The sequence below is a fragment of the Sapajus apella genome, unplaced genomic scaffold (genome assembly GCF_009761245.1).
Source record: "Sapajus apella isolate SASKATOON/1434 unplaced genomic scaffold, GSC_monkey_1.0 scaffold22, whole genome shotgun sequence".
NCBI lineage: Eukaryota > Metazoa > Chordata > Mammalia > Primates > Cebidae > Sapajus > Sapajus apella.
The window spans coordinates 15,454,335-15,482,016 of record NW_022436962.1 but is presented as its reverse complement, the minus strand read 5'-3'; the positions used below and the strand labels follow the sequence as shown (position 1 = coordinate 15,482,016).

Here is a 27,682-nt window from a genome sequence, read left to right as displayed (position 1 = left end):
CAGCAAAATCTTGTGCATTATTTTTGTCTTCCTACTACCCCGAGTTTGCATTCATTTAAAGGATGTATACTTTTAAAGCACATTCATCCAGTTTGCCACAAAAAGCCAGCGTTCCGTTTTCTCACTACAGAGTGCGTGGGACATTTTATCAAATATCCAGCACCTTTTTTTTTTATGATAAAGTGTCTAGTTTCAGAATTGGAGTGTTACTTATAGCAAATGTGGAGGATAAGTAAATAGTTTTACAGTTTTTATTTAGATCACACGCCTATTTGTGGATCAAGAAAAGGCCTGTAAAGAAGCTAAACTTGGCTTCTGTGAGTAAAACAGAAGATAAGACTTTTGGTCAATGTTCCCACAAGAGTAATTTTTTCTAAGTACCTCTACCAGATGAATTACAGTGCTAGAATTAGCATGTGACCTTTTTGTTTTATGCCTATTTTTAGAATTTTCAAAAACATATAGGGAGAACTTCATTTCTTTCCCTAACCAAGGCTATCATGCAGGCAAAACATTTCAAATCATGTTTATCTGGCTTAATGCAGAGTGGACACACCTGTCTGCAAATGCCAATTATTGTTCATCTTTATTATGTTCTTCAGCCTGGATGTAGTACAGTTTGTCTTAAAATTTTGCCGGGCCAGGTGCAGTGGCTCATGCCTGTAATCCCAGCACTTTGGGAGGCCAAGGCAGGCAGGTCACCTGAAGTCAGGAGTTCAAGACCAGCCTGGCTAACATGGTGAAACCTTGTTTCTACTAAAAATACAAAAACTTATCCGGGCATGGTGGTGCGTGCCTGTAATCCCAGCTACTCAACGAGGCTGAGGCAGGAGAATTGCTTCAACCCAGGAGGTGGAGGTTTTAGTGAGCGAGATTGCATCCTTGCACTCTAGCTTGGGCAACAAGAGTGAAACTCTGTCTCAAAAAAAAAAAAAGTTTTCCAGTTCAGGTGCTCATGCCTGTAATCTCAGCATTTTAGGAGTCGAGGCGGGTGGATCACTTGAGTCTAGAATTTCGAGACCAGCCTGGGTGACATGGTGAAACCCCATCTCTACAAAAAATACAAAAATTAGCTGGGCATCGTGGCACATGCCTGTAGTCCCAGCTGCTCAGGAGGCTGAGGTGGGAGGATTGATTGAGCCCGGGAGGTGGAGGTTGCAGTGAGCAAAAATCATGCCACTGCACTCTAGCCTGAGTGACAAAGTGAGACCCCACTTGAACCCAGAAGTTCAAGGCTGCAGTGAGCTATGATCACACCAGTGCCCTCCAGCCTGGGTGACAGAGTGACACCCTGTCTCTTAAAAAAAAAAAAAAAAAAAAAGTATTTCAGACTTCTCTACTTGTTATGAAGTTATGTTCTTTCAATTAGATCTTTTATTAACTGATTTTAAATATTAATCCTCACAGTTGTGTAGGGAAAGAGCATTGGGCTAGGAGTCAGGACTCTTAAGACTCTCATCTGATTGTGTCAGTTACTGGCTGTGGGATATGGATTGTTGTACAAAGAGTGGAGTTGGGCCAGATGGCCTTTTAGGTCCCTATCAACTCTTAAAAATTAGATTCAGATGTTATGCACCAAATCAGTCACTTCAGACTTCCTTCAGTTTTATCTTACAATCTTGTCAAACCCCATTAGAATGTAGTAAGCTGGTACTCACTGCTGCCGCAGTTATGAGCAGCTCATATATACCCATGGTCCCATTTGGACCATGGGAGTTGGTTGTACTTTCCAACTAAATAACTATGGGTAGGTTCCTGTGCATAGATCCTGTGGTCCTGCAGCCCAGCTACAGCTGACTGCTCAGGGATCAGCACCCAAGAAAGGGAAGCCATCCATAGGCTGGGCATAAAGGTCAGTGTCTTGTGAGGTATCCAGCAGAACACCCTATATAGGATACTCCCTGGGGGAGAATTTGAATGCAAGACTCATGGAGAAGGACTTAGTAAAGTGCAGCAGGGTCATGAGAGAAACATGGAAAGAAGGATAGCAAAGCTATGAAGGAACAGAAATTGACACAGTGTCTAATAACAGTAGGTAGAGGCGAAAGTGGAATCAGGCACAAAAGAAGCTGAGATGGGAAAGAATTGCTTTAATTTATTTTGGACAACTAGAGCTGCTTTGGACCTTGGTAGCATAGCTCTCAGCTACCCATTGGGTTTCCCTGGTTCTCACTTCTTATACCTATAGAATAAACCTTGACTGCCCACGGTAACCTGTTTCTTACAACTTAAAGGAGCCTCACTGACAGTTCTGGAAATTGGCACTCCTGTGTAAAGTAAAAACTTTCTAAAGTATTTTGCCAATAAAACAGCAAGAACATTACTTGGTTTATAGCTGTGCATGCCTGATTGCACTAGTATTCTCTGACAGATTGAGTTAGCGTGGCAAGACTTAGTTCACCTATTATTTGGGTTATTTATTCATTTGACAAACATGGAAACATTACATACCTGCTATATGAAAGACAGTATATTGTGCCCTCCCTCCATTTTATTTTCAGCATATATTTTTTCAGTTTTATTTTTCAAAAGAGATTATAGTTCTGTGATCTTTATTTTTTCTGTTTTCATAATTAAACACTTCATTTTTTGAAGGGTAGAAGTTACTTTGTTTCTTTGGTACCAGTAATTGTAACCATTGAGCAGGCACTATGTAATGCATTTTGCAGCATTCTCTCATTTACTTCTCTCAAAAGTCCTGTAAAATGGGATTATTTCAATTTTACATGAAAAATGTAAGGTTTTAGGTGCATTGAGTAACTTGTCTAGGACCATGGAGTAGTTAGTAGCAAAGCTGCAGCTGGAGCTCACAACTCTGACTGTAAAGCTCATGCTAAGTCTTAACCACTGTGCAGTATATCCACTCTTTCAGTTCAGAAAATAAATGAATAATGAAAACCAAATTATTTCTTTCTTAAGATTCTCCTTGTAGTTTAGGTGCAGAACTAACATGACCCCCTCTACAGAGTCTTTGCTGATAACTGCCACTCTCCCTGTGCTTCCCATTTTTCCTCCAGTTGAAGGAAACCTTATGTTTTATATCCTCACATCTTTCCAAATTCTGTAGTACTTTGGATTACAGTCCATCAGTCCTCCTTTCTTGATATCTCCCTGCAGCACCTAGTACAAAATCTTGCATGTAGAGGTGGTGCTTGATCTTGTAGAAGTAAAGAATGAATTATTTCCTTGTCTTTACCAACCCAGGAGACTGATAGTTTTGTGCTGATTCTGCTTTTGTGCTTTTAAATGAAGTGAAATGAAATAATTATGAGCAGATTTTCTTTTGTGTCTTTGTATTTAAAATCCATTTCCTATCAAAGCATATGGTTAGGTTTGGTTTTTAAACCAGGCTGACAGTCTCTGCTTTTTAATTGAACTGTTTAGTCCATTTACATTTGATGTAATTATTGATATGGCTGGATTTGGCTCTACCATTTTGCTGTTTTTGTCTTTCTGGGGTTTTTTGTTTGTTTGTTCTCTGTTTTTTCTTTTTTGCAAGTTGTAAACTTTACTGTTGAGTAATTTCTGCTGTAGGCAGTCATAAATTTTTTAAGTGGTTTTTTTGTTTTACTCAACATTTTCAATGCTCTTTACATCTGAGAGTTACCATCTAGTGTCAATTCCTTTTAGCTTTCAGAATTTTTGTTAGCATGCATTGTAATGCAGGTCTGCTAGTGATGAATTCTCTCAGCCATTGTGTTTGAAAATATTTCATCTTCATTTTTAAAGTTTTGCTGGATAGAGAATTATACTGGTAGACAAAACTTTTTTCTTTCTTTCAGCATTTGAAGATGTTCCGTTGTCTTTTGGTCTCCATTGTTTCTGTCCAAAAATTAGTTGTCATTAGTATCAGTGCACTATATGTGATATATGTATATGTACACATACACACATATATACATACATTTTTTAAAAAATTTTTCCTCACCACCTTCAAGATTTTTCTTTAATTAGCAGTTTGACTATGATTTGCCTCAGGATGGTCTTTTTATATGTATTCTGGTTGGCATTTATTGAGCTTGTTGGATCTGTAAGTTAATGTCTTTCTCCAGTTTTGAGCCATTGTTTTTTTCAGATACTTTCTGTGAGACATTTTCTGTCTCCAGTTACATGCCATTACACTGCTAGATACTGTAACAATTATCTGGGCTCCATTAGGGTTTTTTTTTTCCTTTAATATTTTCTTCAGATTGGATAATTGCTGTTTATTTAACTTAAAGCCCACTGGCACTTTTTCTGCCATCTTTTTCTATCAAGCCTATAGAGTGAACTTTTTATTTCATTTATTTCTTGTCAGATCTAGAATTTCCATCGGTTTTTTTTTTTTAATTTAATGAAACATTGTTACAGTGGTTAGATACACATAATGTAAAATTCATCATCTTAACCATTAAGTATAGTTCAGTGATATTAAGTGCATTGACATTGCTGTGCAACCATCCATCTCCAGAATGCTTTTTCATCCTGCAAAACTGAAATTCTATGTATTTGGCTCTTGGTATTGGTTTCTGTTTCTCTATTGATCTTGTCTTTATTCCTTATCTAGGTATTTTCCTTTAAGTGCTGTGAAGTACCTCTTCTAAATTTGTGACACTGGGTCATCTTGGTGTTGGTTTTAGATTGCTTTTTTCTTAAGTACAGGTCACATTTTCTTGTTTCTTAGCATGTCTCATGATTTTTGATAGAACACTGGACATAATGAATGATGTAGAGATTCTGGGTTCTGTTACGATCTTCAGAAGGATTTTCTTTTCGGCATATACTTAATACGGTAAGATTTAAGCTCTGAACTCCTCTCTCCACTGCATTAGCCGTAGTTAAAATCTCCATGCAGTTCTTTCAGTTTCCAATTGCTACTTTTTTACTGGCCCCTGTGAGTTCTCCAGCCAAGCATCTGAACATATATTTAGTTGCAGACTTAGGAGATTCATCACTATGTGGCTCCCTCCCTTTCACGGTTTCTTCTTAACTTTCTGGCTGTCCTTCCAGTCCTGAACTTGGTCCTGTCATTCTAAACCATGCCTTACAGGGATTGGCATGTATTCTTAGACAAAAAGCTATAGATTTATAAATCTCACCAAGTACAGTTCTTCTCTTTCAAGGGTAGACTCTCTTTCAATTTCTCCCTGCTTTTGATCATTTCTCCAGTGCCTTCAAATAATTTAAAATATGTTGTCCAAAGTTTATAATTGTTTTCTGAGGAAGGGTGGTGTGACCATGCTACTCTGTCACTGTTGGAAGCCAGATGCTTTTTGGGGCTTACGTTCAGATGCTTCCCTTATTCTCAGCCTTGTGCTCAGCTGGGCTGTGGAGGACATAGGGCTTCTTCTCAGGGAGCCCCATCTTGAGCTGAGGAGTAGAGAGGGCACAGGAAGCCCTGTGGGAGTATCTTAGTCAGCTTGAACTGCCATTAACAAAATGCCACAGGCTGAGTGGCATAAACAACAGACATTTATTTCTCACAGTTCTGGAAGGGAGAAGTCTAACATCAAGGTGCCAGCAGCATTGGTTTCTGGTGAGGCCTCTCTCCTTGGCTTACAGACAGCTGCCTTCTAATTGTGTCTTTTCTTTTTTCTTGTATGCATGTTTTGCTAGTGTCTCTTCCTCCTTTTATAAGGATTCTGGTCCTGTTGGATTAGGGCCCCATCCTATGGCCACCTATAACCACATAATATCCTTAAAGGCCCTGTCTCTAAATATAGTCACATTGAATGTTAGGGCTTCAACATGAATTTGGGCATAGGGGATACAGTTCCATGCATAATGAGATTAATCTAGCTTCTAGCCTCAGGATTTTATGAGGGAGGTAGGGGAGACAGAGTTGTGTTGTACCAATGGCATCAGGACGTGTTTAATCAGTCACTATGTAAATGCAGAACGTTCCAGGCACAGCATGAAGGGCTAAAGATTCAGTTATGGATAAGACTGGCCCCATCCCTGCCCTCATGGAATTCATGGCTTAGGGGAGTAAAAGATGTATAGACATGACATTGCGGAGTGATGAAGTGGGGGACATATAGGGCTCTCTGGGAACACTGAGGAAGAGGTCCCTAAATAAAGGTTAGGGGTCAGGAAACGCCTCCTCAAGAAAATGCCTTTTTTTTTTTTTTTTTTTTTTTTGGAGACAGTTTGACTCTTGTTGCCCAGGTTGTGGTATAATGGCGTGATCTCGGCTCACCGCAACCTCCACCTCCTGGGTTCAAGTGATTCTCCTGCCTCAGCCTCTTGAGTAGCTGGGATCACAGGCATGTGCCACCACGCCTGGCTAATTTTGTAATTTTATTAGAGACATGGTTTCTCCATGTTGGTCAGGCTGGTCTTGAATGCCTGACCTTGCTGATCTGCCTGCCTCGGCTTCTCAAAGTGCTGGGATTACAGGCATGAGCCACTGTGCCTGGCCGAGAAAATGTCATTCTAAATTAAAATGCTTCCATGGAAGGATGGTGTGACGAAGCTACTCTGTCACTGTTGGAAGCCAGATGCCAAGTAGATACCTTTCGAGGCTTAGGATGAGTGAGGCGTCAGCTGTGAAAGAAAAAATCAAGCAGAGGGTATGGTAAATATGAGAGGCTCCCGGGTTGAGAAGGGCACGCCAGAAGAACAGAAAGTCAATGCGTAGAGCTAGAGCTGGGAGAATTGAGGAAGTGGAGTGGTGAGGGGTAAGGCCAGAGAGGTAGCTTGAGGACAGCTCACTTGTTGGATTGTAACTTCTACTCCTCTTAGGCAACTCCTTTTCCTGTTCTTTTTTTTTTTTTTCCATTTTTGTTTTGTTTTGCTTTTAAAATTTTTATTATTTTTTATCTTTTATCTTTTGAGAGTAAACTCCTTAAAGACAGTGAATAAGTCTCCTTCAGCTTGGTGTCTTCTGCCTGGCAGAGATGCTGTGTAGTACATGTTTACATACCCTTTGTTATGATTTGTGGGGTAAGGTGGCAAGGTTGGGCATCCAGATGACCTCACCTCCTTGGTGAGGTAGGCAAGGGTCTGGAGGTTGCTGGCCATCTCTGGCTGTACCTTGTCCCTGTGTCCTGAGTCACATGGTATTTTGTTGTTGTCAGGCCTGGACAGCGAGTCTGCCTCCAGCAGCATCCGCTTCAGCAAGGCCTGCCTGAAGAACGTCTTCTCGGTCCTGCTCATCTTCATCTACCTGCTGCTCATGGCTGTGGCTGTCTTCCTGGTCTACCAGACCATCACAGACTTCCGTGAGAAACTCAAGCACCCTGTCATGTCTGTGTCTTACAAGGAGGTGGATCGCTATGATGCCCCAGGTAGAGCCTGCCCCTGGACCAGGCTTCAGGGCCACATCTGGGTGTCAGCTGGCAGATACTCCCTGAGCTGCCATTGTATTTGTGGCACTATGGGCAGGGCAGAGGAGCCCAAGCATAGTCTAGGTATAGAGTTCACTCCCAAAGAGCTGCCACTGGGAACATATTATGTGCTGAGGAGAGAAATGGACAGAGCCTAGAGCAGCTACTGCAGGCTACTGGAGGGGTCAGGGAAAGCTTGGCAGAGAGGTAAGGTTTGAGCTGGGCTTTGAAAAGCACATAGCTACGCAGAGACTGTCTTTGGGATGAGGATCAGCAGAGCTAAGGGTGTCTAGGAAGGCAGAGGGCTTCCCTGGAGAGAATGAGACTAACTTGTCTGGGGCCAGAGGACAGGGATAAGGAGAAGCAGGAGTCAAGGCTGGACTGTAGGGTGGGGAGGTGGCAGGGGAGGTGAGGCCATTCAAGGTAGGCAGGAACCCTGCCTGAAGAGGGACTCCCAGGCCACACCATGTATACCTTTCTTGCCCCACTGGGGTGTTTGGTCCTTGAGTGGGGGAGTCCGCTCTGCTACAGAGCAGGCCATCTGCTCCAGGCTACAGGGCTGGCACTGGATGTTCTGGGGGCTGTCGAGTAAATGGGGAAGCATGAGCTGTGTGACTTGGGCCCTGGCCACCCAGTGTGTGCCACCTGCTCTGTCCACAGATGCCCCTGCGTGACCCGCGGGAGGATCTGCTCACATGGCAGAGCCAGAGTCCAGGTGCCCTCTCTCTGGGGCTTCCTGCCAGCCTCCAACAGTCAGGTGTGCTGGTCATGGCTCCTCTGCCTGTCCCTTCCTGTCTTGTGTTTGTCCCTCTTCTCTGTGTGTCTGCGTCAGTCTCTGTATCTGTGGGTTTTACTTTCTCTGTCTGGTCTCTTAGTCTCTGAAGTCTGTCTCTGATGCCACGTGCTACTGTCTTAGCATTGCTGCCCTTGAGGTTGGACAGCTGCTGTCAGTAGAGGTGCCTGGGCTGAGAAGAGTGAGGACTCTTGGGATGTGACTTGCACACTGGGGGCTCCCAGTCTAAGAGACAAAATGAGTTCTGAGGAATTCCACAGCTTAGAGCCTCCCACCAATTCTGCAGGTGGGACTTGGCCCGGAGGGATGGTACAGCAGGGCTCAGTCAAGGGACACTCCCTCGGAGGGTGTGGAGCAGGGATCTGAGTAGAGCAGGTTTTGATGTGGGCATCAGGGTGGCTGTGTCCCAGGATGGCCAGGAGCTTACTGAGGAGGGGCTTGTGCCCTCTGCTAGAGTGGGGCTTCTGAGGCCAGGGGATGTGGCTGCCCACCCTCTGAAACCCTTTTTTTCTCCCTTCCCTGCAGTCATCCAGGGAGTCCAGAACATTGGTTGTTGGTGGGTATGAGATGATTTCAGGGATGTGGTCAGGACTGTGATTTCTGACACTCGCTTTTCCTGTTTATGCCCCCAGGTATTGCCCTGTACCCCGGTCAAGCCCAGTTGCTCAGCTGCAAGCACCATTACGAGGTCATTCCTCCTCTCACAAGCCCTGGCCAGCCGGGTGACATGAATTGCACCACCCAGAGGATCAACTACACGGACCCCTTCTCCAATCAGACTGTGGTAATTCCCGTCTGCCTGAGCTGGGTCTGGGCAGCTGCTCCGTTAGCCCTGCACTCCAAGGGCCCAAGTTTCCTTCTTCCCAGGAGTCTTTCTTCCACTCACTCATTGTGGGGCCTTGGTCCCCAAGCAGACATGTGGCTGTGCCAGGTGGACACTTAGCTGTGATTGGCTCGCCTGCATTCAGGGAGGACAGTGAGGCCTCCAGCCTTTGCTGAGTAATGCTCAGGGATTTCTGACAGTGTGGTGAGACCCTGTCCCTCATGGAAGAATGACAGGGTGGGGCTGGTTGATGTAGCGAAGTGGGTCCCATACCTGTCTGCTTGACAGAATTGCCAGGATACTTTTTGAAAATATGAATTCCCAGGTTCAGGGGGGCCTAGGAATCCATAATTTGAAATAAATATGCCAGTGTAAAGGAGCGCCGGTCTGGGGACAAGGACTCCTGGGCTCTGGCCTGGCTGTATGTCACGCACAGCACAGTACAGATGGGAACGATGACTGTGGGATGGAGTTCAGAGCGCCTGGAGGAGTGGCACTGCACAGGGTTTCGAAGGCGGGGTAGGAGTTTTGCGTCGATTTATATCTCATCTTTTTCATTTCGTATCCTTGCTTCAGAAAGGATTGAAAGCGGCTACAATAAAGTTTACCAGATCAAATGGCGAAGGAAAGGTTTTCTAGGCAGAGAAAGTGCCACCGTGACCTAAAGGGAAGAGAGGACATACTGTACTTGTGCTCCTGGGCACAATTGCAGTTGGTGGGGAGATGTTTCGTAGGGTCAGGAGCCCTGGAAGACTGATGGGAGATGAAGCTGTGGACTGAATAATGGCCAGATGAGAAAAGCACATGCATCATGCTGTAGAGCCACACTTGCTCCCTTGGGTAACAGGGAACTGTTAGTGGGTTTTAAGATAAAATCACACTAATTTTTTTTTGTTAATATGTGTATGCTAGGCTCCCTCCTAAAATCCTACTGAAATGATTCCTGCAAGGAATGGGATAGAACAGACTAGAACATCAGTAATAGCTTTGCACACGAAGAAACGAAATCACCAGTGGACCAGACATTTTGATGAGCTGGTATAAAGTATATAAAACAACTTGGGCCAGATTGGTGGAACAAATAAATTAGAGAAAACCACTAACCCAAAACAGATGCAGGAGAGACCTGCTGTAGATGTACAGTCTTTCCTTCCAAACCCCCAGCTTGGAATCAGCACCTTCAGAAAGCAGGGTAGTCATTACTGGACTGCCTGTTGGCTGGGCCAGATGCACCCTATACCCTAACCAGATATGCAGAGCCGCTGGGGATGGTTGCTTCTGGGTAAAAGACCCTGGAACCATTCTCTACAAAAGCTAAGGGAAGGTTCTCTGCTTAGGCATAGGAAACAGCAGACTTAGAATTGAAAAGGAGAGAGAACTAAAGGAAAGGACTCCCCTCAGAGTGAAACACACTGGAATAATCAAAGTGCTTCCACAGAGCATACTTAGCTTTCCCATGCAAGGGAGAGGCCTATTAGAGAAACTGAAATTTACTACTTTGGAAGAAACCAAAACCCCAGACCTATACTAGTCAACCTAATCTTTCATTCATAAATAAGAATGGAGAATTAATGGTCTCCAGATATTTGCATGAAACCAGTGACATAAAAGGACCAAGATGAACAAACAGAATGGACTCTAGAATAGGGAAATGAAAGCTAATTAAAACAAAAAGGAAAACAACTTTTAAACAGTTCTACTGTGAAGTTATATGCATAATGGAAGCTCTCTGTCTGGATTTGCCACTCTCTTCTTCCCTCTGTAAAACACACTAATGAACACTTGAGGCTGCTTCTGTCCCACCAAGTGCCTATTCTCTGTATGCCGTCCTTTCCCCCAGTTGAAGGGTATATGCTTAGGAGGGGTCAGTGTGGGTCATTTCCAAACCTGTGTGGGCTAGTTGCACTTATTACAATAGTCACATAATTCGACTACATTTTGTAAAAACCCTTGAAATAAGGGCACAGAAAGAGAATTGTTTTTATGGAAATGAAGTTGAATGCAGCTACTGCCCCCAGCTCTGAGTAATGGTTCATCTCCTCCATCACTTCCTTGAATTCCACAAGCTATAAATTAACAGAGAAGTTATCTCCTCCCTATCCCTCACGTTTCCTACCCAAACCAGCATATAGCAGTGGAGGAAGAATAAGATGAGAGCAGTAGAGCTCCCATTTGGAAAAGGAAGAAGGATAAGGGCTCGCAGCTCTGCCCGGCAGCAGTGGTGGAACCCTGCGGGTTGGGACTAGTGAGACGCCGCCTTGGCATGAAGTAAGCTCCTTCGTTTGAACCTGTTGCTACCCTCAGAAAGAGACTCCTATGTGCTCCGGCCTTGTCTGCTGGAAGGATCTGCCTTGGTGGTAGTGTTCTTTGGCGATATCTGAAGTGGTCATTAGAAAATACGCCCTCCCTGGGGGCTGCACAGCTTGTGCCACTCACTTCCTGCTTGTGTGGTTTTGGAAGCAGCTTTAGGGCTAAACAATCGCAAACTTGGAGGGTGGCTTCTTACTTGCCTCCTCCTCCCACTACCTTTGTTTGCAGTGAGATTTAAGAAATGTGTAGGCTTCTGGCTGTTGGCGTCCAAGCAAGTCCATATAAAAGTGACCCCAGTCGAGGGTCTTATCCTGTTATATTTGTAAAATCTTAAGAATTTTGCTGATTTTCTGGTACTTTCTTTCATGCTCTCAATTTAATGGTAGTTAATTTTTACCAAATGCTCTGGTCCGGCACAATAATGTGCACCACCTTTCCAGCCTGCAGGATCCTTATCTGTTTCCTTACTGCCCGCCATTTTCCTACTACCCAAATGTTTGGCTGATGCCTCATTTTTAGGTTTTTTTGCAACCATAAAACACTCCAGTGTCAGCTAACAAATTGTGTATTAGTCAGAGTATAGGCTAAGCTACCACTAAAAACCCACAAATACAGAGGCTGAGATGAGGGAGAAGGACTGAGAACAGTCCTGGCATGCAGGCTCTGTGACATAGTGGGTAGTGCTGCCTCAAAGGATGATCCAGCCATGACTTTTGTCTTGTCACTGTGCTGTGTCCTGGGCATTGTTCTGGTCCGTGTGGGCTGTGTTCGTGTGTGGGTGTGTGCGGATGTGCACATGCCCATGCCTGGGAAGGTAAGAAGTGGAGGGCAAGCAGTTCCCTTTTTTTTTTTTTTTTAATTTATTTTTTTTATAATAGAAATGGGGTCTTGCTATGTTGCCCAGTCTGGAGTGCAGTGGCTATTCACAGGCACAATCCTACTACTGTTCAGCACAGAAGTTTTGACCTGCTCCATTTCCAGCCTGGGCTGGTTCACCCCTCCTTAGGCAACCTGGTGGTCCCCTGCTCCTGGAAGGTCTCCATATTGATGCCAAACTTAGTGGGGACACCTGATCAGCATAGTGCACTGCATCCCAGAACTCCTGGACTCAAGCGATCCTCCAGCCTCAGCCTCCCGAGTAGCTGGGACTACAGGCACATGCTACTGCACCCAGCTAGCAGTTCCCTTTTCGAGAAATGGTGTGGAGTTGAATGAGTCTCCTTTTCTTTCACACATTAGGAACTTCATCACATGGCCACATTTGAGGCCAGAAATGAGGCTCCAGCAGGGCAAGTGGATTCTGCTGAAATCTGAGTTGGGAAAGCCGCTCTAGTACTAAAGGAATAAATGGATCATGGAAACCGGGGACAGTGCTCTTTGCTGCACACTTAAAACAAAATGGCACAGAAAGATTGAAAAATAAATAGATGGACAAAGCTGTCTTGGGAAAATACAACGAAAACCAGAAATGACAATATTAATAGTCAGTGTGGAATTCCATGTGCAAAGGTTGAAAGAAGGATGTTTAACATTGATAAGAGGTTCAACTCCGTAATCTCCATTAAGATGACTGAACAGTTCCAAAACCTTATGTACAAAACAGCATGTCATTTATATATTTTAAGCAAAACCCATTAGAAGTAAAAAATACCATCATTTTAGAGCATGATTTAAACACCCCTCTCAGAAAGTCACAGATCAAATAGACAAAAACTAGAAAGGATAAGAATTGAATAGTACAGTTAATAAATTTAGAGTATGTATGGTATGTGTGGGTATACATGTGGGGGCACAAAACTTTGTAACTGACAATGTATTCACTCTTTGAAATATTTGTAGAGCATTTATAAAAGTTAATATAAAAGATTTTTTCTAAAATTAATATATAAATTCAGTTTCCATCACAGTTAAAAGTCTCAATGAATTTTTTTTATGGAACTAAGCAGGCTAGTTTTAAAGCATTCTTAGAAGAACACATGTTCAGAAATAACCAAGACAAGTTTGGGGATGGAGAAGAGTGTAGGGAGGGCACCTGCCCAGATCTCAGAACAGTGGAAAACCACAGGAATCAAACTGGTACAGTACTGGACGGAGACAGACAAATGTGCGGGCTCTGCTAGGGCCAGGAGCAGACACAGATATTGGTTCTGTATTGAATTTAGTATAGGATAAAGGAGGGAGGGGAGGAGGCTTTAAAACCTTTATCCATTGTTTGGGAAGTAGCAGTTAGATCCCTATTTCATACCGTATTCAGAGCTTAAAGCCAGGTAGTATCTAGAAAAGGTTAAAAAGTGCTATAAAGAAATAGAGAAGAATATTGATAGAATTTTGGCTTTCCTCAGCAAGCAAAACCCAAAGCCATAAAGAAAAGGATTTATAGGTTTCACCACATTAAAGTTTCCATATGACAAATGACATTGGAAACAAAAGAAAAATGACAGACTGGAAGATTTGCACACAGAAGAAATGAAAGTGAACATGCTTGCTAAATTAAGAGCTTCCATAACTCAACCAATGAGAGAAGTGGACAGAGGATGAGCTGCATTCAGCTCTGGTGCAGGGAAGACTCCCCAGGAATGAGCATGCATCCCAGCCTGCGCCCGCTCTCATCCGAACACGAGGGTCTGGCTAGTAGTCCCTTTGGAGACCACTGGGCGAGGAGCTATGGGCTTTCCAGTCAGTGCTTCTGCCCTCAGACGTAGAGGACTCTGTGTGTTCTCACAAGACTGAGATTCTGTCCTTTGTTTCTCTGCAGAAATCTGCCCTGATTGTCCAGGGGCCCCGGGAAGTGAAAAAGCGGGAGCTGGTCTTCCTCCAGTTCCGCCTGAACAAGAGTAGTGAGGACTTCAGCGCCATTGACTACCTCCTCTTCTCTTCTTTCCAGGAGTTCCTGCAAAGGTGACCTTTTAGAGTTCACAGTAGGCTTATTGTCTACTTTTTATCTCATTTCAGCCTTGTACATCTCTGGGCTAGAGACGGAGGGGTAAGGGAAGGGAAGGGGAATTCCCAGATGACACACTGGCCCAGGAAGGGACCTCATGAGCTCGACCAGTCCACTCAACATCTTACCACAAAGTTAAGCAAGTGGAGGAGCACGCTCGCTCTCCATGCACTTAGTGCTGGCTGGTTCTGGAGAGATCATGTGGTCTGGCCCATTGCCTGGGGCTGCTGAAGAGTAAGGGAAGCTAAGCTGCCTTTGATTTGTAAGCCCGCGTGAGGGCAAGCTCTTGTCTGGTTCCTCGGTTTCTCCGCGGCGTGCACAAGAACCGTGTCTTGCCCTTAGTGAGGGCTCAGTGTGTGTTTGCTTGAAAAAGTACAGTTGGCCCTTGAACAACTTGGCGTTTGGAGTTACCAAACTTAACCACTCTTGCCTGTCCAGTCAAAAATTTGTGTATAACTTTTGATTTCCCCAAAACTTAACGACTAACAGCCTACTATTGGCAAGAAGCCTTGCCAATAACATAAAGAACACATATTTTGTGTGTTGGTAAACTGTATTCTTGTGATAAACTAGAGAAAAGAAAATGTTATTAAGAAAATCATAAGGAAGAGAAAATATACTTACTATTCAGTAAGTGGAAGTGATCATTGTAAAGGCTTCATCCTCATCGCCTTCATGTTGAGTAGGCTGAGGAGGAGGGTGTTGGTCTTGCTGCCTCAGGAGTGGCAGAGGCAGAAGAAAATCTGTAAGTGGGCCCGCCCAGTTCAAACCTGTGTTGTTCAAGGGTTTACTGCATCTTTAGTATGAGGATGTAAGCTCTATCACCTCTCTTAGTCTTTAATTTACAGTGATGAATGTCCACTGACTATCAGGAAGCTCCTGTCTGCTCCACACACACACTGCTTTGGGGTCACACCGTGGAGCCTAGAGGGCAGGAGCATGTTCTTCACATGCCTGAGCTGAGAGGGACTTAGTTCCTACCAGGTCCTGCTGAGCCCAGAGGCTCCATTCAGAGCAAGCAGGGAGGCAGCTATGGGGGCAGGGAGGATGTTCCCCAGCTGCACGTGCAGCAAGCTTTCTCCATTCCACACCACCACTTCTTTGTTCTTCCACCCCAGAGCTTGGAGCCTCTGCCTTAGCATCTTCCACCCTTTCTACCACCTATAATTCCCTCTCCTTTGTCTTGCCTTCCTCCTGGAAGACTTTCCCTGGGATCCAGACCCCACTCCATGCTCCTTTCGTGAGCTTCCTCAGTAAGCTGCTGCAGTTTTTACTTGTTTTTATGCTTGCTTTGACTTTGCTGCATCTGCACTGTCTTGGGGCTGATGTTATAGGTGTCCCACCTGGCTGAGTGCTCCCCAAGGAACCCTCTTCCCCTCTTTGGGCCTTCCAGAGGGAACTGATGGGCCAGTGAGGGCTTCCCCAGGCTCTGCTCAAGTCCAGAGCGCCCTGAGGAGCCGTGAGCACCATGTTCTGGGGAGCTTCTGCCAACTTCATTGCCAACAGCTTTGGTAGCAGTTGATAGGAATGATGGGAAGAGGGAGGAGGATTTCTCCCATTGGGAGCTTCAGGGATCATGCTCCTGCCTTGAGGCCAGTGACAACTCCCCCTCCATTTGGAAACCAAATGGAGAGAAAACAGGAACGGGCCTGGCTTTTGTTGGTGACTGACAAACAGCCCTATTGAGGCAAACACAATTTGGAGAGGAGGCAGGGAGTGGGCAGCATCCTGGTTGTCCCAGCAAAGAAACCAGCATGCACTGCCCTGCTGCCTGCTGCCTGCTGCCAAAGCTGGATTGACCTGGATCTTCCTTCTTCTTTCCTCCCTCCAAGCCCAAATAGGGTAGGCTTCATGCAGGCCTGTGAGAGTGCCTATTCCAGCTGGAAGTTCTCTGGGGGCTTCCGCACCTGGGTCAAGATGTCACTGGTGAAGACCAAGGAGGAGGATGGGCGGGAAGCAGTGGAGTTCCGGCAGGAGGTAGGTGGCTCTGGGTTTGCTCAAAACTGCTGGTGACTTTTCCACATTTGAGTCTGAAGTGGAGGGAAGCTTTGCAGAGAAGGGTCCTTTGAGCAGGGCCTTGAGGGTGATTGGGCATTGGCTGGGATGAGAAGGGACCCCCATGGAGGGCTTCTTATGCCATGCCAGGGAGTCTGTTCTGCAGGCAGCACACATACCGGCCAGTCTTCACAGAATGCATGTGTGTGTGGGGCAGAGATCACTGCGGCTTGCAGTGAGGTCAGCAACTCGCCCAGCCATGTCTGATGTCCTGCATCTGGCAGCACTGTGAGAGGCTGGCAGTGGCATAGCAGATTGATTATTTGTGGGGAAGTGAGAGTAAGACACATTGGTCCCAAGTGTGCATGTTGATCCTTTTCCTAAGGTCCTCTTCAGCTCTCATAGGCATCATAGCAAGAGATATCAGGCATATCTCCTGGCCTCTAGGCCAGTGGGCTAAAAACTTTTTGATCAGATTTCCCATGAGTAAAAACTTTTTGAGCATGTACTCCATATACATATAACTTTGCAGGTGATCAGTGTGTAAGTGGACCCGCCCAGTTCAAACTTGTGTTGTTCAAGGGTCTACTGCATCTCTAGTATGAGGTTACTCTAGTATGAGGATACATCTCTAGAACATACTATTATTATTCTAATGTTCTATACATTTTAACATTCAAAAATAGAAATGTTATGAGATAAAAATAAATACTAAAAAAAGCTAATCTTTTCCTCCTGCATCCCAATGGCTCATGATGTGCATTTCAAGCAGAAGGACACACTCCAGCCAACTAGGCCGTCACTGGCCAGAAGTTAGGCAGGAGGGGACTGTGCTGGGTTAGTCTTAAACAGGGCTCTTTCATGAGCCCTAGCTCCTCAGGCTGGATACTTGGAAGAGGCTCAAAGCCAGTTTTCTTCAAGGAAGCAAGGCTATTTTTCCTGCTTTGGGAAGTGACAACCCCCTCTGTGATTGGACCTTAAAATATTCCTATTTTGTAAGATAACTGTCATCTCCAAGATTTTTACTTCCAAATTTGCTCCAAGATTCAAGTCCTTATTCAAGTCTTATCTGTCTTATCTGGCTTTTTCTGTCTTACCTGATTCAGGTCTTATCTGGCCCCAGAACAGCTCTGAGAAAGGAGACTGTGTTCATTCACCTTACAATTTAGTGCAACCCCATCTACCCTGGCTCTCCTGGTAGCTCCCACTGTGACCCGAAACCAAAAGGTGAAAACCCTAGTGAACCTGTACATTTAAGAAATTTTAATGCCTTTTATTACCGTCTACATTGGAAGTCTTGATGGTGTTATGAGCGCTATTGAACAAAACTAAAAAATGTGTTTTTAAATCACATTTTAGAATTTAGAATGCTCTCACATAGGTATGCCCCCACACTGTAGTGACATAGGCATTTTGTTCCATTTTGCGGGTGGCAAAGCTGAGGCTCAGCTCTGATGATGGATCCAAGCCTCTGGGTGGAGCTGGTTTCTGCCTCTGTAACCTGTCTGCTCTCCATTACACCACACAGCCTCTTTAGTAATTGACAACCAGATCTCACCAAGCACATCTACTAAGTCTTTACAGGGAATGCTCAGCTCTGTGGATCTATGCAGCTGTGCTTTGTCCCTGTAAAATTCAAGGGTTGAAACGGGTTGAAAGTTCAGACAAACACTTGGTTTAAAAACCAAGTATTTTGAAATTTTGAATTTTTATTGCTTTTAATTGTGAGACTTACATGGTAGTTTGAATATGGCTTATTTTTTATTTATTTTTTTTGGAGACAGAATCTTGCTCTCTTCCCTAGGTTAGAGTGCAGTGGCGCGATCTTGGCTCACTGCGACCTCTGCCTCCCAGGTTCAAGTGGTTCTCCTGCCTCAGCCTCCCAAGTAGCTGGGAATACAGGTGCCTACCACCATGCCCAGCTAATTTTTGTATTTTTAGTAGAGTCAGGGCTTAACCATGTTGGCCAGGCTGGTCTTGAACTCCTGACCTCAGGTGATCTGCCTGCCTCAACCTCCCAAAGTGCTGGGATTATAGGCATGAGCCACCATGCCCCCCCGAATATGGTTTAATTGTGAGTATAGATACCTAGTGACAAATTTCAGTGACAATCCAAAACACCTGTTGTATATCACAGATCCCATTTCCCCAGAGAACCACGTAAACCAAGGTAAAGCCTTGGCTCTGCTGCCAGTGTTCGGGATCTTGTGTATATGAGATTTTTGCCACTCTCTCTCCAAAAGATAGTGTGAGGAGAACCACAGTCTACGATCCCCTCCCACTCTCTCACATTTCCCTGGGCACAGGTGAGGGAAGGGTGCACAGAGGTGGTAACACTGCTTTTTCTCCTCCATATCCAGACAAGTGTGGTTAACTACATTGACCAGAGGCCAGCTGCCGAAAAAAGTGCTCAGTTGTTTTTTGTGGTCTTTGAATGGAAAGATCCTTTCATCCAGAAAGTCCAAGATGTGAGTATTATTTAAGATATTTGATAGCAAAACCCGCTTTCCTGAAGCATTTTGGCTCATTCTTGTAGACTGGTAAGTCTACCTACCTGTCTTCATCTTTTTTCATAGCACAAATTAGTTCGTAATTTATATTTATGACATTAGTGTTACATATTCTTTATGTTTGGTCTTGTCTTCATCACAAGACTTTCTCTGTGAAGGAGGGAAACTTTCATTTTGCTCACCATAATTTATCTGGTATATAGCAGAGTGCATAGTGCAGAGTAGCTGCTTAGTAGTAACGTTCATTGAATAAATTGAGTAGAAAGCATTAAGTTACTACTATACAAGTTACTGCATTTGCACGTTGTTCTTTTTCTAAGTGGTTCTCTATAGGATAAATACCTACTACTTGTAGTAAGTCAGAGCAGAACAGCACAAATAAATAGCAAAGCATTAATGCCATATTTTTTAAAAATTGATACACAATATACATATTTATGTGGTACATGTAATATTTTGATACATGCATACAAGGTCTAATGATCAAATCAGGGTAATTAGGTTATCCATCATCTCAAACATTTATCATTTCCTTGCATTGGGAACATTCTTCTAGCTATTTTGAAATATATAATACATTCTTATTAAATATAACTGCTCTACTGTATTATCATATCATCTAACTGTATTTTTGTACCCATTAACCAATTTCTCTTCATTTCCTGCTTTCCCCAACCCTTGCCTGCGTCTGGTAACCACCATTTTACTCACTACCTCCATGAGACTATTTTTTTAATTCCCACATGAGTGAGAACATGTGATACTTGTTTTTCTGTGCCTGGCTTATTTCACTTAACATAATGTTCTCTGGCTTTGTTCATGTTGCTGCAAATGACAGGATTTCATTCTTTTTATAGCTGAATAATATTCCATTGTGTATATATACAACATTTTCCTTATCCTTTCATCCTAAGTGTTGATCGGCACTTGAGTTGATTCCATATATTGGCTGTTGTAAATACTGCTCCAGTAAACATGGGAGTGCAGAGATCTCTTTGATACACTGATTTCCTTTCTTTTCTTTTTTTTTTTTGGATACATACCCAGCAATGAGATTGCTGGATCATATGGTAGTTTTCCTAGCTTTTTGAGGGAATCTCTATACTGTTTTTTCATGGTGACTTTAATAATTTACATTCCCACCAATAGTATACAAGCATTCCCCTTTCTCCATGTCTTCACTAGCATCTGTTACTGTCTTTTTGATAGTGGTCATTTTAACTGAGGGGAGGTGATACCTTATTTTGGATTTGATTTGCATTTCCCTGATTGATTAGTGTTGTTGAGCATATTTTCATATGCCTTTTGGCCATTTGAATGTCATCTTTTGGGATAAATGTCTCTTCAGAATTCTTGCCCATTTAAAATTGGATTATTTGGCTTTTTTACTGTTGAGTTGTTTGAGCTCCTTATATAGTCTGGTTACTAATCCCTTGTTGGATGCATAGTTTGCAAATAATTTCTCCCATTCTGTAGGTTGTCTCTTAACTTTGTTGTTTCCTTTGCTGAACTGAAGCTTTTTAACTTAAATGTAATCCCGTTTTTCTGTTTTTGCCTTTGTTGCCTGTGCTTTTGAGGTATTACCAAAAAGATCTTGGTCCAGACTAATGTCCTAAAGCATTAACATAGTGTTTGCTTCTAGTTTTATAATTTCAAATCTTAGATTTAAGTCTTTAATCCATTTTGACTGGACTTTTCTAGATAGTAAGAGATAGGGTCTAGTTTCATTCTTTTGCGTATGGATATCCAATTTTCCCAGCACCATTTATTGAAGAGACTGTGCTTTCTCAATTGTATTTTCTTGGTGTCTTTGTCAAAAATTAGTTGGTTGCATATACATAGATTTATTTCTAGATTTTCTGTTCTGTTCCGTTGGTCTGTGTGTCTGTTTGCTACTTTGTTTACTATAACTTTGTAGTATATTTTGAAGTCAGGTAGTGTGATGCCTTCAGCTTTGTTCTTTATGTCCAGGATTGGTTTGGCTAGTTAGTGTGTTTTTGTGGTACCATACAGAATTTAGGATTTTTTTTTTTTTCTGCTTCTGTGAAGAATGCCATTGATATTTTATAGGAATTGCATTCAGTCTGTAGATTGCTTTGGGTAGTGTGGACATGTCAACAATGCTAGTTCTTCCAATCCATGAACATAGGCTATTTATCCATTTTTTGTGTCTTCAATTTTTTCATCCATATTTTACAGTTTTCATCATAGAGATCTTTTACTTCTTCGGTTAAATTTATTCCTAGGTATTTTATATTTTTTATAGCTATTGTAAATGGGATCACTCCTTTATTATTCATTTTATTCTTGCATTGCTATAACTTTTTTAGATTGTTCACAGTTAGCATATAGAAATACTCCTGATTTGGGGGTGTTGATTTTGTGTCCTGTGACTTTACTGAATTTATCAGTTCTACCAGTTTTTTGGTGGAGTGTTTACGTTTTTCAAAATATAAGATCATGTCATTTGCAAAGAAAGAAAGATAGTTTGACTTCTTCTCAATTTGGATTCCCTTTCTTTCTTTCTCTTGTCTAATTGCTCTGGCTAGGACTTCCAATATTATGTTGAACAAAAATGATGAAAGTAGGCATCCTTGTCTTGTTCTAGATCTTAGAAGAAAGGCTTTCAATTTTTCCCCATATGATGTTAGCTGTGGGTTTGTCATATATGACCTTTATTATTTTGAGATATGTTCCTTCTATACTCAGTTTATTGAGTTGTTTGAGAGTTTTATTTATTTTTTTAAAGACACAGTTTCATTCTGTTGCCCAGGCTGGAGTGCAGTGGCGTGATCTCAGCCTACTACAACCTCTGCCTCCCAGGTTCAAGTGATTCTAGTGCTTCAGCCTCCCAAATAGCTGGGATTATAGGTGCACATCACCATGCCCAACTAAATTTTGTATTTTTAGTGGAGATGAGGTTTCACTGTGTTGGACAGGCTGGTTTCAAACTCCTGACCTCAAATGATCTGCTCACCTCAGCCTCCCAAAGTGCTGGAATTACAGTTGTAAGCCACCACACCCAGCCCATTAAGAGTTTTTATCATGACAGTATGTTGAATTTTTTCAAATGCTTTTTTTACCATCTTTTGAAATGATTACATGATTTTTGTTCTTGATTCTGTTAATAAGATGTATTTTGTTTATTGGTTTACATATGTTGAATCATCCTTGCATCTCTGGGATGAATCCCACTTGATAATGGTGAATGATCTTTTTAATGTATTACTGAATTTGGTTTGCTGTTATTTTATTGAGGACTTTTGCATCTATGTTAATCAGGGATATTGGTCTGTAGTTTTCATTTTTTATTGTGTCTTTGTCTTGTTTTAGTATCAGGGTAATGCTGGCCTTGCAGAACAAGTTTGGAAATATTCTTCAATTTTTTAGAATAGTTTGAGTAGAATTGCTATTAATTTTTTTAAATGTTTGATAAAATTTAGCAATGAAGCCATCAGGTGCTGGGCTTTTCTTTGATGGAAGACATTTTATTACTGCGTCTATCTTGTTACTCATTTCGGTCTATTCAGGTTTTCTATTTCTTCATGGTTCAATCTTGGTAGACTCTATCCAGGAATTTTTTCACTTTTAGGTTTTCCTTTATTGGCATATAGTTGTTCATAAGTCTCTAACGATCCTTTGTATTACTGTGGCATCAATTGTAATGTCTTTTTTTTTGGTCTGATTTTATTTATTTGGGTCTTCATTCTGTTTTTCTTAGTCTGGCTGAAGGTTTATTGATTTTGTTGATCTTTTCAAACAACTAATTTTTCATTTGAGTTTTAGTTTCATTTATTTCTTTTGATCATTATTCTGATAAATTTGGGTTTGGTTTGTCCTTTTCTAGTTCTTTGAGGTGATCATTAGCTTATTTGAAATCACCACTTTTTTTGATGTAGGCATTTATTATAAACTTCCCTTTTAGTACTGCTTTTGCTGATCTCATAGGCTTTGGTATGTTTTTTCCATTTTCATTTGTTCAATAAATTTTAAAATTTCCTTAATTTCTTCATTGACCTTTGGTCACTAAGGAGCATCATGTTTAATTTCTACGTATTTGTACAGTTTCCAAAATTCCTTATTATTGATTTCTACTTTTATTTTTTGTGGTCAGACAAGATACTTGATATGATTTTGATTTTTCTGAATTAGTTGAGACTTGTTTTGTGGCCCAACAGATGGTCTTCCCTGGAGAATGTTCCATGTGCTGATGAAAAAAATATGTATTCTGTAGCAGTTATATGAAATGTTCTGTAAATGTCAGTTAGGTCCATTTGGTCTAGAGTAATAGTTTAATTCCAATGTTTGTTGATTTTCTGTCTAGATAATCTGTCCATTGCTATAAGTGGGACACTGATGTCCCCCACTATTATTGATTGCAGTCTGTCTCTCCCTTTAGATTTATTAATATTGGCTTTATGTATTTGGTTGCTCTGATGTTGAGTGCATATATATTTATGGTTGTTACATCTTCTTGTTGAATTGACTCCCTTATAATAATGATCTTTGTCTCTTTTTCCAACTTTTGAAGTCTATTCTATCTGCTGTAGGTATAGTTACACCTGTTTTTTGGTTTTTTTTTTTTTTTTTAACGTTTGTGTGGGATGTCTTTTTCTATCCCTTCACTTTCTTTTTTCCCCCCCTGAGATGGAGTCTTGCTGTCTTGCCCAGGCTGGAGTGCAGTGGCATGATCTTGACTCATTGCAACCTTCACCTCCCGGGTTCAAGCAATTCTTCTGCCTCAGCCTCTTGACTGGTGGGATTACAGGCATGTGCCACCACACCTGGCTTATTTTGGTATTTTTAGTAGAGAAGGGGTTTTGCCATGTTGGCGAGGCTGGTCTCAAACTCCTGACCTCAGGTGATCCACTCACCTTGGCCTCCCAAAGTGCTGGGATTATAGGTGTGAGCTACTGTGCCTGGCCTATTTCTTCACTTTCAATCTGTGTGTCTTTATAGGTGAAGTATATGCTGTCTGGCAGCATACAGATGGGTCTGGTTTTTAAATAAATTCAGCCACTATGTCTTTTAGTTGAAGAATTTGGTTGATTTACATTCAACATTATTATTGATAGAGAAGGACTTATTACTGCTATTTCGTTTTCTGTTTTCTGGTTTTGTAACTCATTCTTCTTATTGTCTTTGTGGGTAAATGATTGTTTCTTTAAATTCCTTGCTTTTTATTTTTATTCTCTCCATTATAGGTCCTTGCTTTATGGTTGCCATAAGGCTTACAAAAAACACCTTGCAATTAAAACAAGTTATTTTAAACTGAGGACAACTTAACTTTGATCAGAAAGAAATAAAAAACTTTAAAAACTACACTTCAGCCTGGGCACAGTGGCTCACGCCTGTAATTCCAGCACTTTGGGAGGCCCAGGTGGGTGGATCACAAGGTCAGGAGATCAAGACCATCTGGGCCAACTTGGTGAAACCCCATCTCTACTAAAAATACAAAAAAACTAGCTGGGCGTGGTGGCACACACCTGTAGTCCCAGCTACTCAGGAGGCTGAGGCAGGAGAATTGCTTGAACCCAGGAGGCAGAGATTGCAGTGAGCCGAGATCACACCACTGCACTACAGCCTGGGCGACAGTGGGAGACTCCATCTCAAATAAAGAAAAAAAAACTAGATTTCAACTCTATTTTGACTTCTTATTATATCTATTTATATTTTTATATTGCCTGTCTCTTAACAGATTGTTGCAGTTATTATTTTTGATCCATCTTTTAGTCTTCATACTAAAGAGATGAATGGTTTCTACACCCCAGTTACAGGATTCTGATTTGTCTGTGTACTTAACTTTTACCAGTGAGTTTTATACCTTCAGATGATTTCTTGTTGCATGTTAGTGTCCTTTTATTTCAGATTGAAGAACTGCCTTTAGATTTTCTCATAAGAGAGTTCTAGTGGTGATTAATTTCCTCAGATTTTGTCTAGGAAAGTATTTCTACTTCATGTTTGAAGGATTCAGTAGCTTTGTGCCAGAATATCACTGGGTACAATATTCTTGGTTGGCAGTATTTTTTTCTTCCCACTTCAGCACTTTGAATATGTCATCCCACTTTTTCCTGACATGTAATGTTTCCACTGAGAAGTCTGCTGCCAGATGTATCAAAGCTCCTTTATCTTGTCTGCTGCTTTTCTTTTACTGCTTTTAGGATCCTTTCTTTGCTTTGGCCTTTGAGGGTTTATTATATACTTTAGTGTAGTCTTATTTGGGTTGAATCTACTTGGTATTCTTTGACCTTCATGTACCTGGAATATTCATATCCTTTTCCAGACCCTCTTGTACCTGGATATTCATATCTTTCTCTAGGTTTGGGAAATTCTCTGCTATTATTTCTTTGACTAAACTTTCTACCCCTATCTCTTTCTCTACTCCCTTTTTTTTAAGACCGTTGACTCTTGATTTGCCCTTTTGCCTTTAAGCTCACTAATTATTTCTTCTGCTTGATCAATTCTGTGTTTGAGACACTGATGCATTTTTCAGTTTGTTAATTGTACTTTTCAGCTCTAGGATTTCTATTTGAATTTTTAAAAATTATTTTAATTTGTTGTATTTCTCTGATAAATTTCTGAATTGAGTCTTTGTATTTCATTGAAGTTCTTGGAGTTTCCTCAGGACAGCTTTTTTGAATTCCCTGAGCAGTCACACATCTCTGTCTCTTCCAGATTGGTCACTGGCCCCTTATTTAGTCTGTTTGATGAGGTAGTATTTTTCTGAATTTTTCTGGTGCTCATGGGCATTGATGACTTAGGTATTTATTTCAGTCTTCACAGTCTGCCCTTGTGTATACACATCTGTTTCAGAGGTTTTTCTACAAAATGAAAAGGGACTGATGATTTCCCTAAGTGTGTGGTCACTACTGCTGTTTGAGCACTAGAGGGCAGTCTAAGCCAAGTTACACTGTGACCATCTTGCAGACTTCTAGATACCCAGCTCTGATGTATGTGGGGAGGATGAGAGAGAATGCCTGGGGGTTCCCAGGCAAAGTCCCTTGCTCACTTTGATCTCTTTCCCTCAAGGGGAAGGAGTTTCTCTCTGAGCTGCCTGGAGTTGGGGAGGGGTAAGGCCGGTACTCCCATGGCTCCTATACCAATGCAATACTGGGGTTTGCCTAAGGCAACTTTAGTCATCCAGTGATGAAGCTGGCTGGGGTTTGGGTCCATCCCACTAGGGTGGCAGATTGCCTTTTGGCCATGGTGGGTTTAGAAGTGCTGTTTGGGAGCAATGGCCTATAATTAGGGGATTCAGGATTCTTCCTGGTGCTGTGTTTTTTACTGTGGCAGGGCTGGTACTAGGTTCCAAGGCAAAGTCCCTCATAGTCATCCCTCTCCTTTGCCCAAGCAGGAGTGTTTCACCATGCTGTACTGCCTGGATTTGAGGCAGCTTGTGGATCATATCTCACACCTGTAGATTCCCAGACCAGCGCAACACCAGAGCTGTGATTGCTGTGGCCTGGCTGCCACTGAAATTATTTGGGGCCCAAAGCCACTTTATTGTAAAGTGGGTCCAGACTTGGTTTCCTCCCACTGGAGTGGCAGATGTTGCTGGGATCTGGGGTGGGCCTAATACTCTTTTCACGGGCTCTAGCCTGGAATCGGGACCTCAGAATTCTGCCTGGTGCTGTGTTCCCTGTGGAGTTCCTATGCAAAGTCCTAGACTCACTTCCCTCTCCCAAGCTCACAGATTCTCTCTGCTGTGCTGCCTAGGGTTGGGGGAGGGGTGTGTAGAAAATATGAGATCCTCCTTTCTATCTTCTTCAGTGTGTGTTTTCCTTGTTACTATACTAAGCCAGATACTGTGATCTGTCACCTGATTTTTTGGCTCTTATTTAGATACATTTTTACATGGATAGTTCAGTGTGGTGTTCCTGCAGAGGACTATCACTGGAGGGTTCTCTTTAGCCATCTCTGGCTACACATCCTCTAATGTCAAATTCTGACTGATGATCTTGGAAGGGCAGGAATAATTGGACAGCTTTGCTAAAGGAACATTCATGACACACTGTCCACCAGAGCCAGGCCCAAATCTAGTATTAACTGGCATTGAGGTCATCACAATATGTCCTGACATGATCGTGGCTTATGAAAAACAGTTTCATAGCTGAGACCCAAACATGTTAGTTTCCAACCCCAGGCGGGGATTCTGTGATATGGATGTGCTTGTTCCACTATCACCCACTAACTACAACTATTAATTATGGATTGGCAAGGCTGTGTATGCAGAGGGATGTGCAGAGACTTACTGAATCAAGACTGGGGAAATGAGCTTGCAGCTTGTCGTGTAAATGTGTGATGAACCATTTTTTAACCTTCTATATTCAGTATGAGGTACCTATTATGGGCCAAGTGGAGCCCAGTACCTGAGGCATGCTTTACTCAGCTTCACAACAGTCCTATAAACAGTGGTGGTGTCACCATTTTGCATATGTGAACACTGAAGAGCATACTAAGGTCACCCTGCTAAATTTAGCTTATAAGTATTTTATTTGGGAGGCCAAGGTGGGTGGATCACGAGGTCGAGATCGAGACCATGCTGGCCATGATGAAACCCTGTCCCTACTAAAAATACAAAAAATTAGCTGGGTGTGGTGGTGTGCGGCCTGTAGTCCTAGCTACTCAGGAGGCTGAAGCAGGAGAATCACTTGAACCCAGGAGGTGGAAGCTGCAGTGAGCTGAGATGGCACCATTGTACTACAGCCTAGGGACAGAGCAAGACTTTGTCAAAAAAAAAAAAGAAAAAAAAAAAAAAAAAAGGCATTTTATTTTTACCAGATGGTGGTAGAAGTCAGAAATCCAAGATAAGACCTCTGCCTTAAAGAGTTTAACATTTAGTGAGAGAACCACCTCTTGCTTTAAATTATTGATTCCAGACTAGTTTTAATGATAGGATAGGAGTTCATTGGATAAATAGCTCTGCTGAAATCCAGCAAGGATTTTAGCTTAGTGGTAAGGGAAAGCTCTGAGACTTTAAAGGATGAGTAAATCTAGACAGGA

General features: G+C 42.4%; 1 protein-coding gene across 2 annotated transcripts in view; it reads left to right on the top strand.

Moving 5' to 3' along the window:
* PACC1 (proton activated chloride channel 1) overlaps window positions 1–27,682 on the top strand; it is a 40,732-nt gene that overhangs the window by 11,637 nt on the left and 1,413 nt on the right. The window contains exons 3-7 of one of the 2 annotated variants that reach the window (XM_032289172.1): window positions 7,059–7,268; window positions 8,733–8,884; window positions 13,989–14,131; window positions 16,007–16,151; window positions 18,530–18,637. In XM_032289172.1, coding sequence (XP_032145063.1) covers window positions 7,059–7,268; window positions 8,733–8,884; window positions 13,989–14,131; window positions 16,007–16,151; window positions 18,530–18,637 — 758 coding nt within the window. The remainder of the gene's footprint in view (window positions 1–7,058; window positions 7,269–8,732; window positions 8,885–13,988; window positions 14,132–16,006; window positions 16,152–18,529; window positions 18,638–27,682) is intronic. The other variant, XM_032289173.1, reaches the window with a different exon arrangement.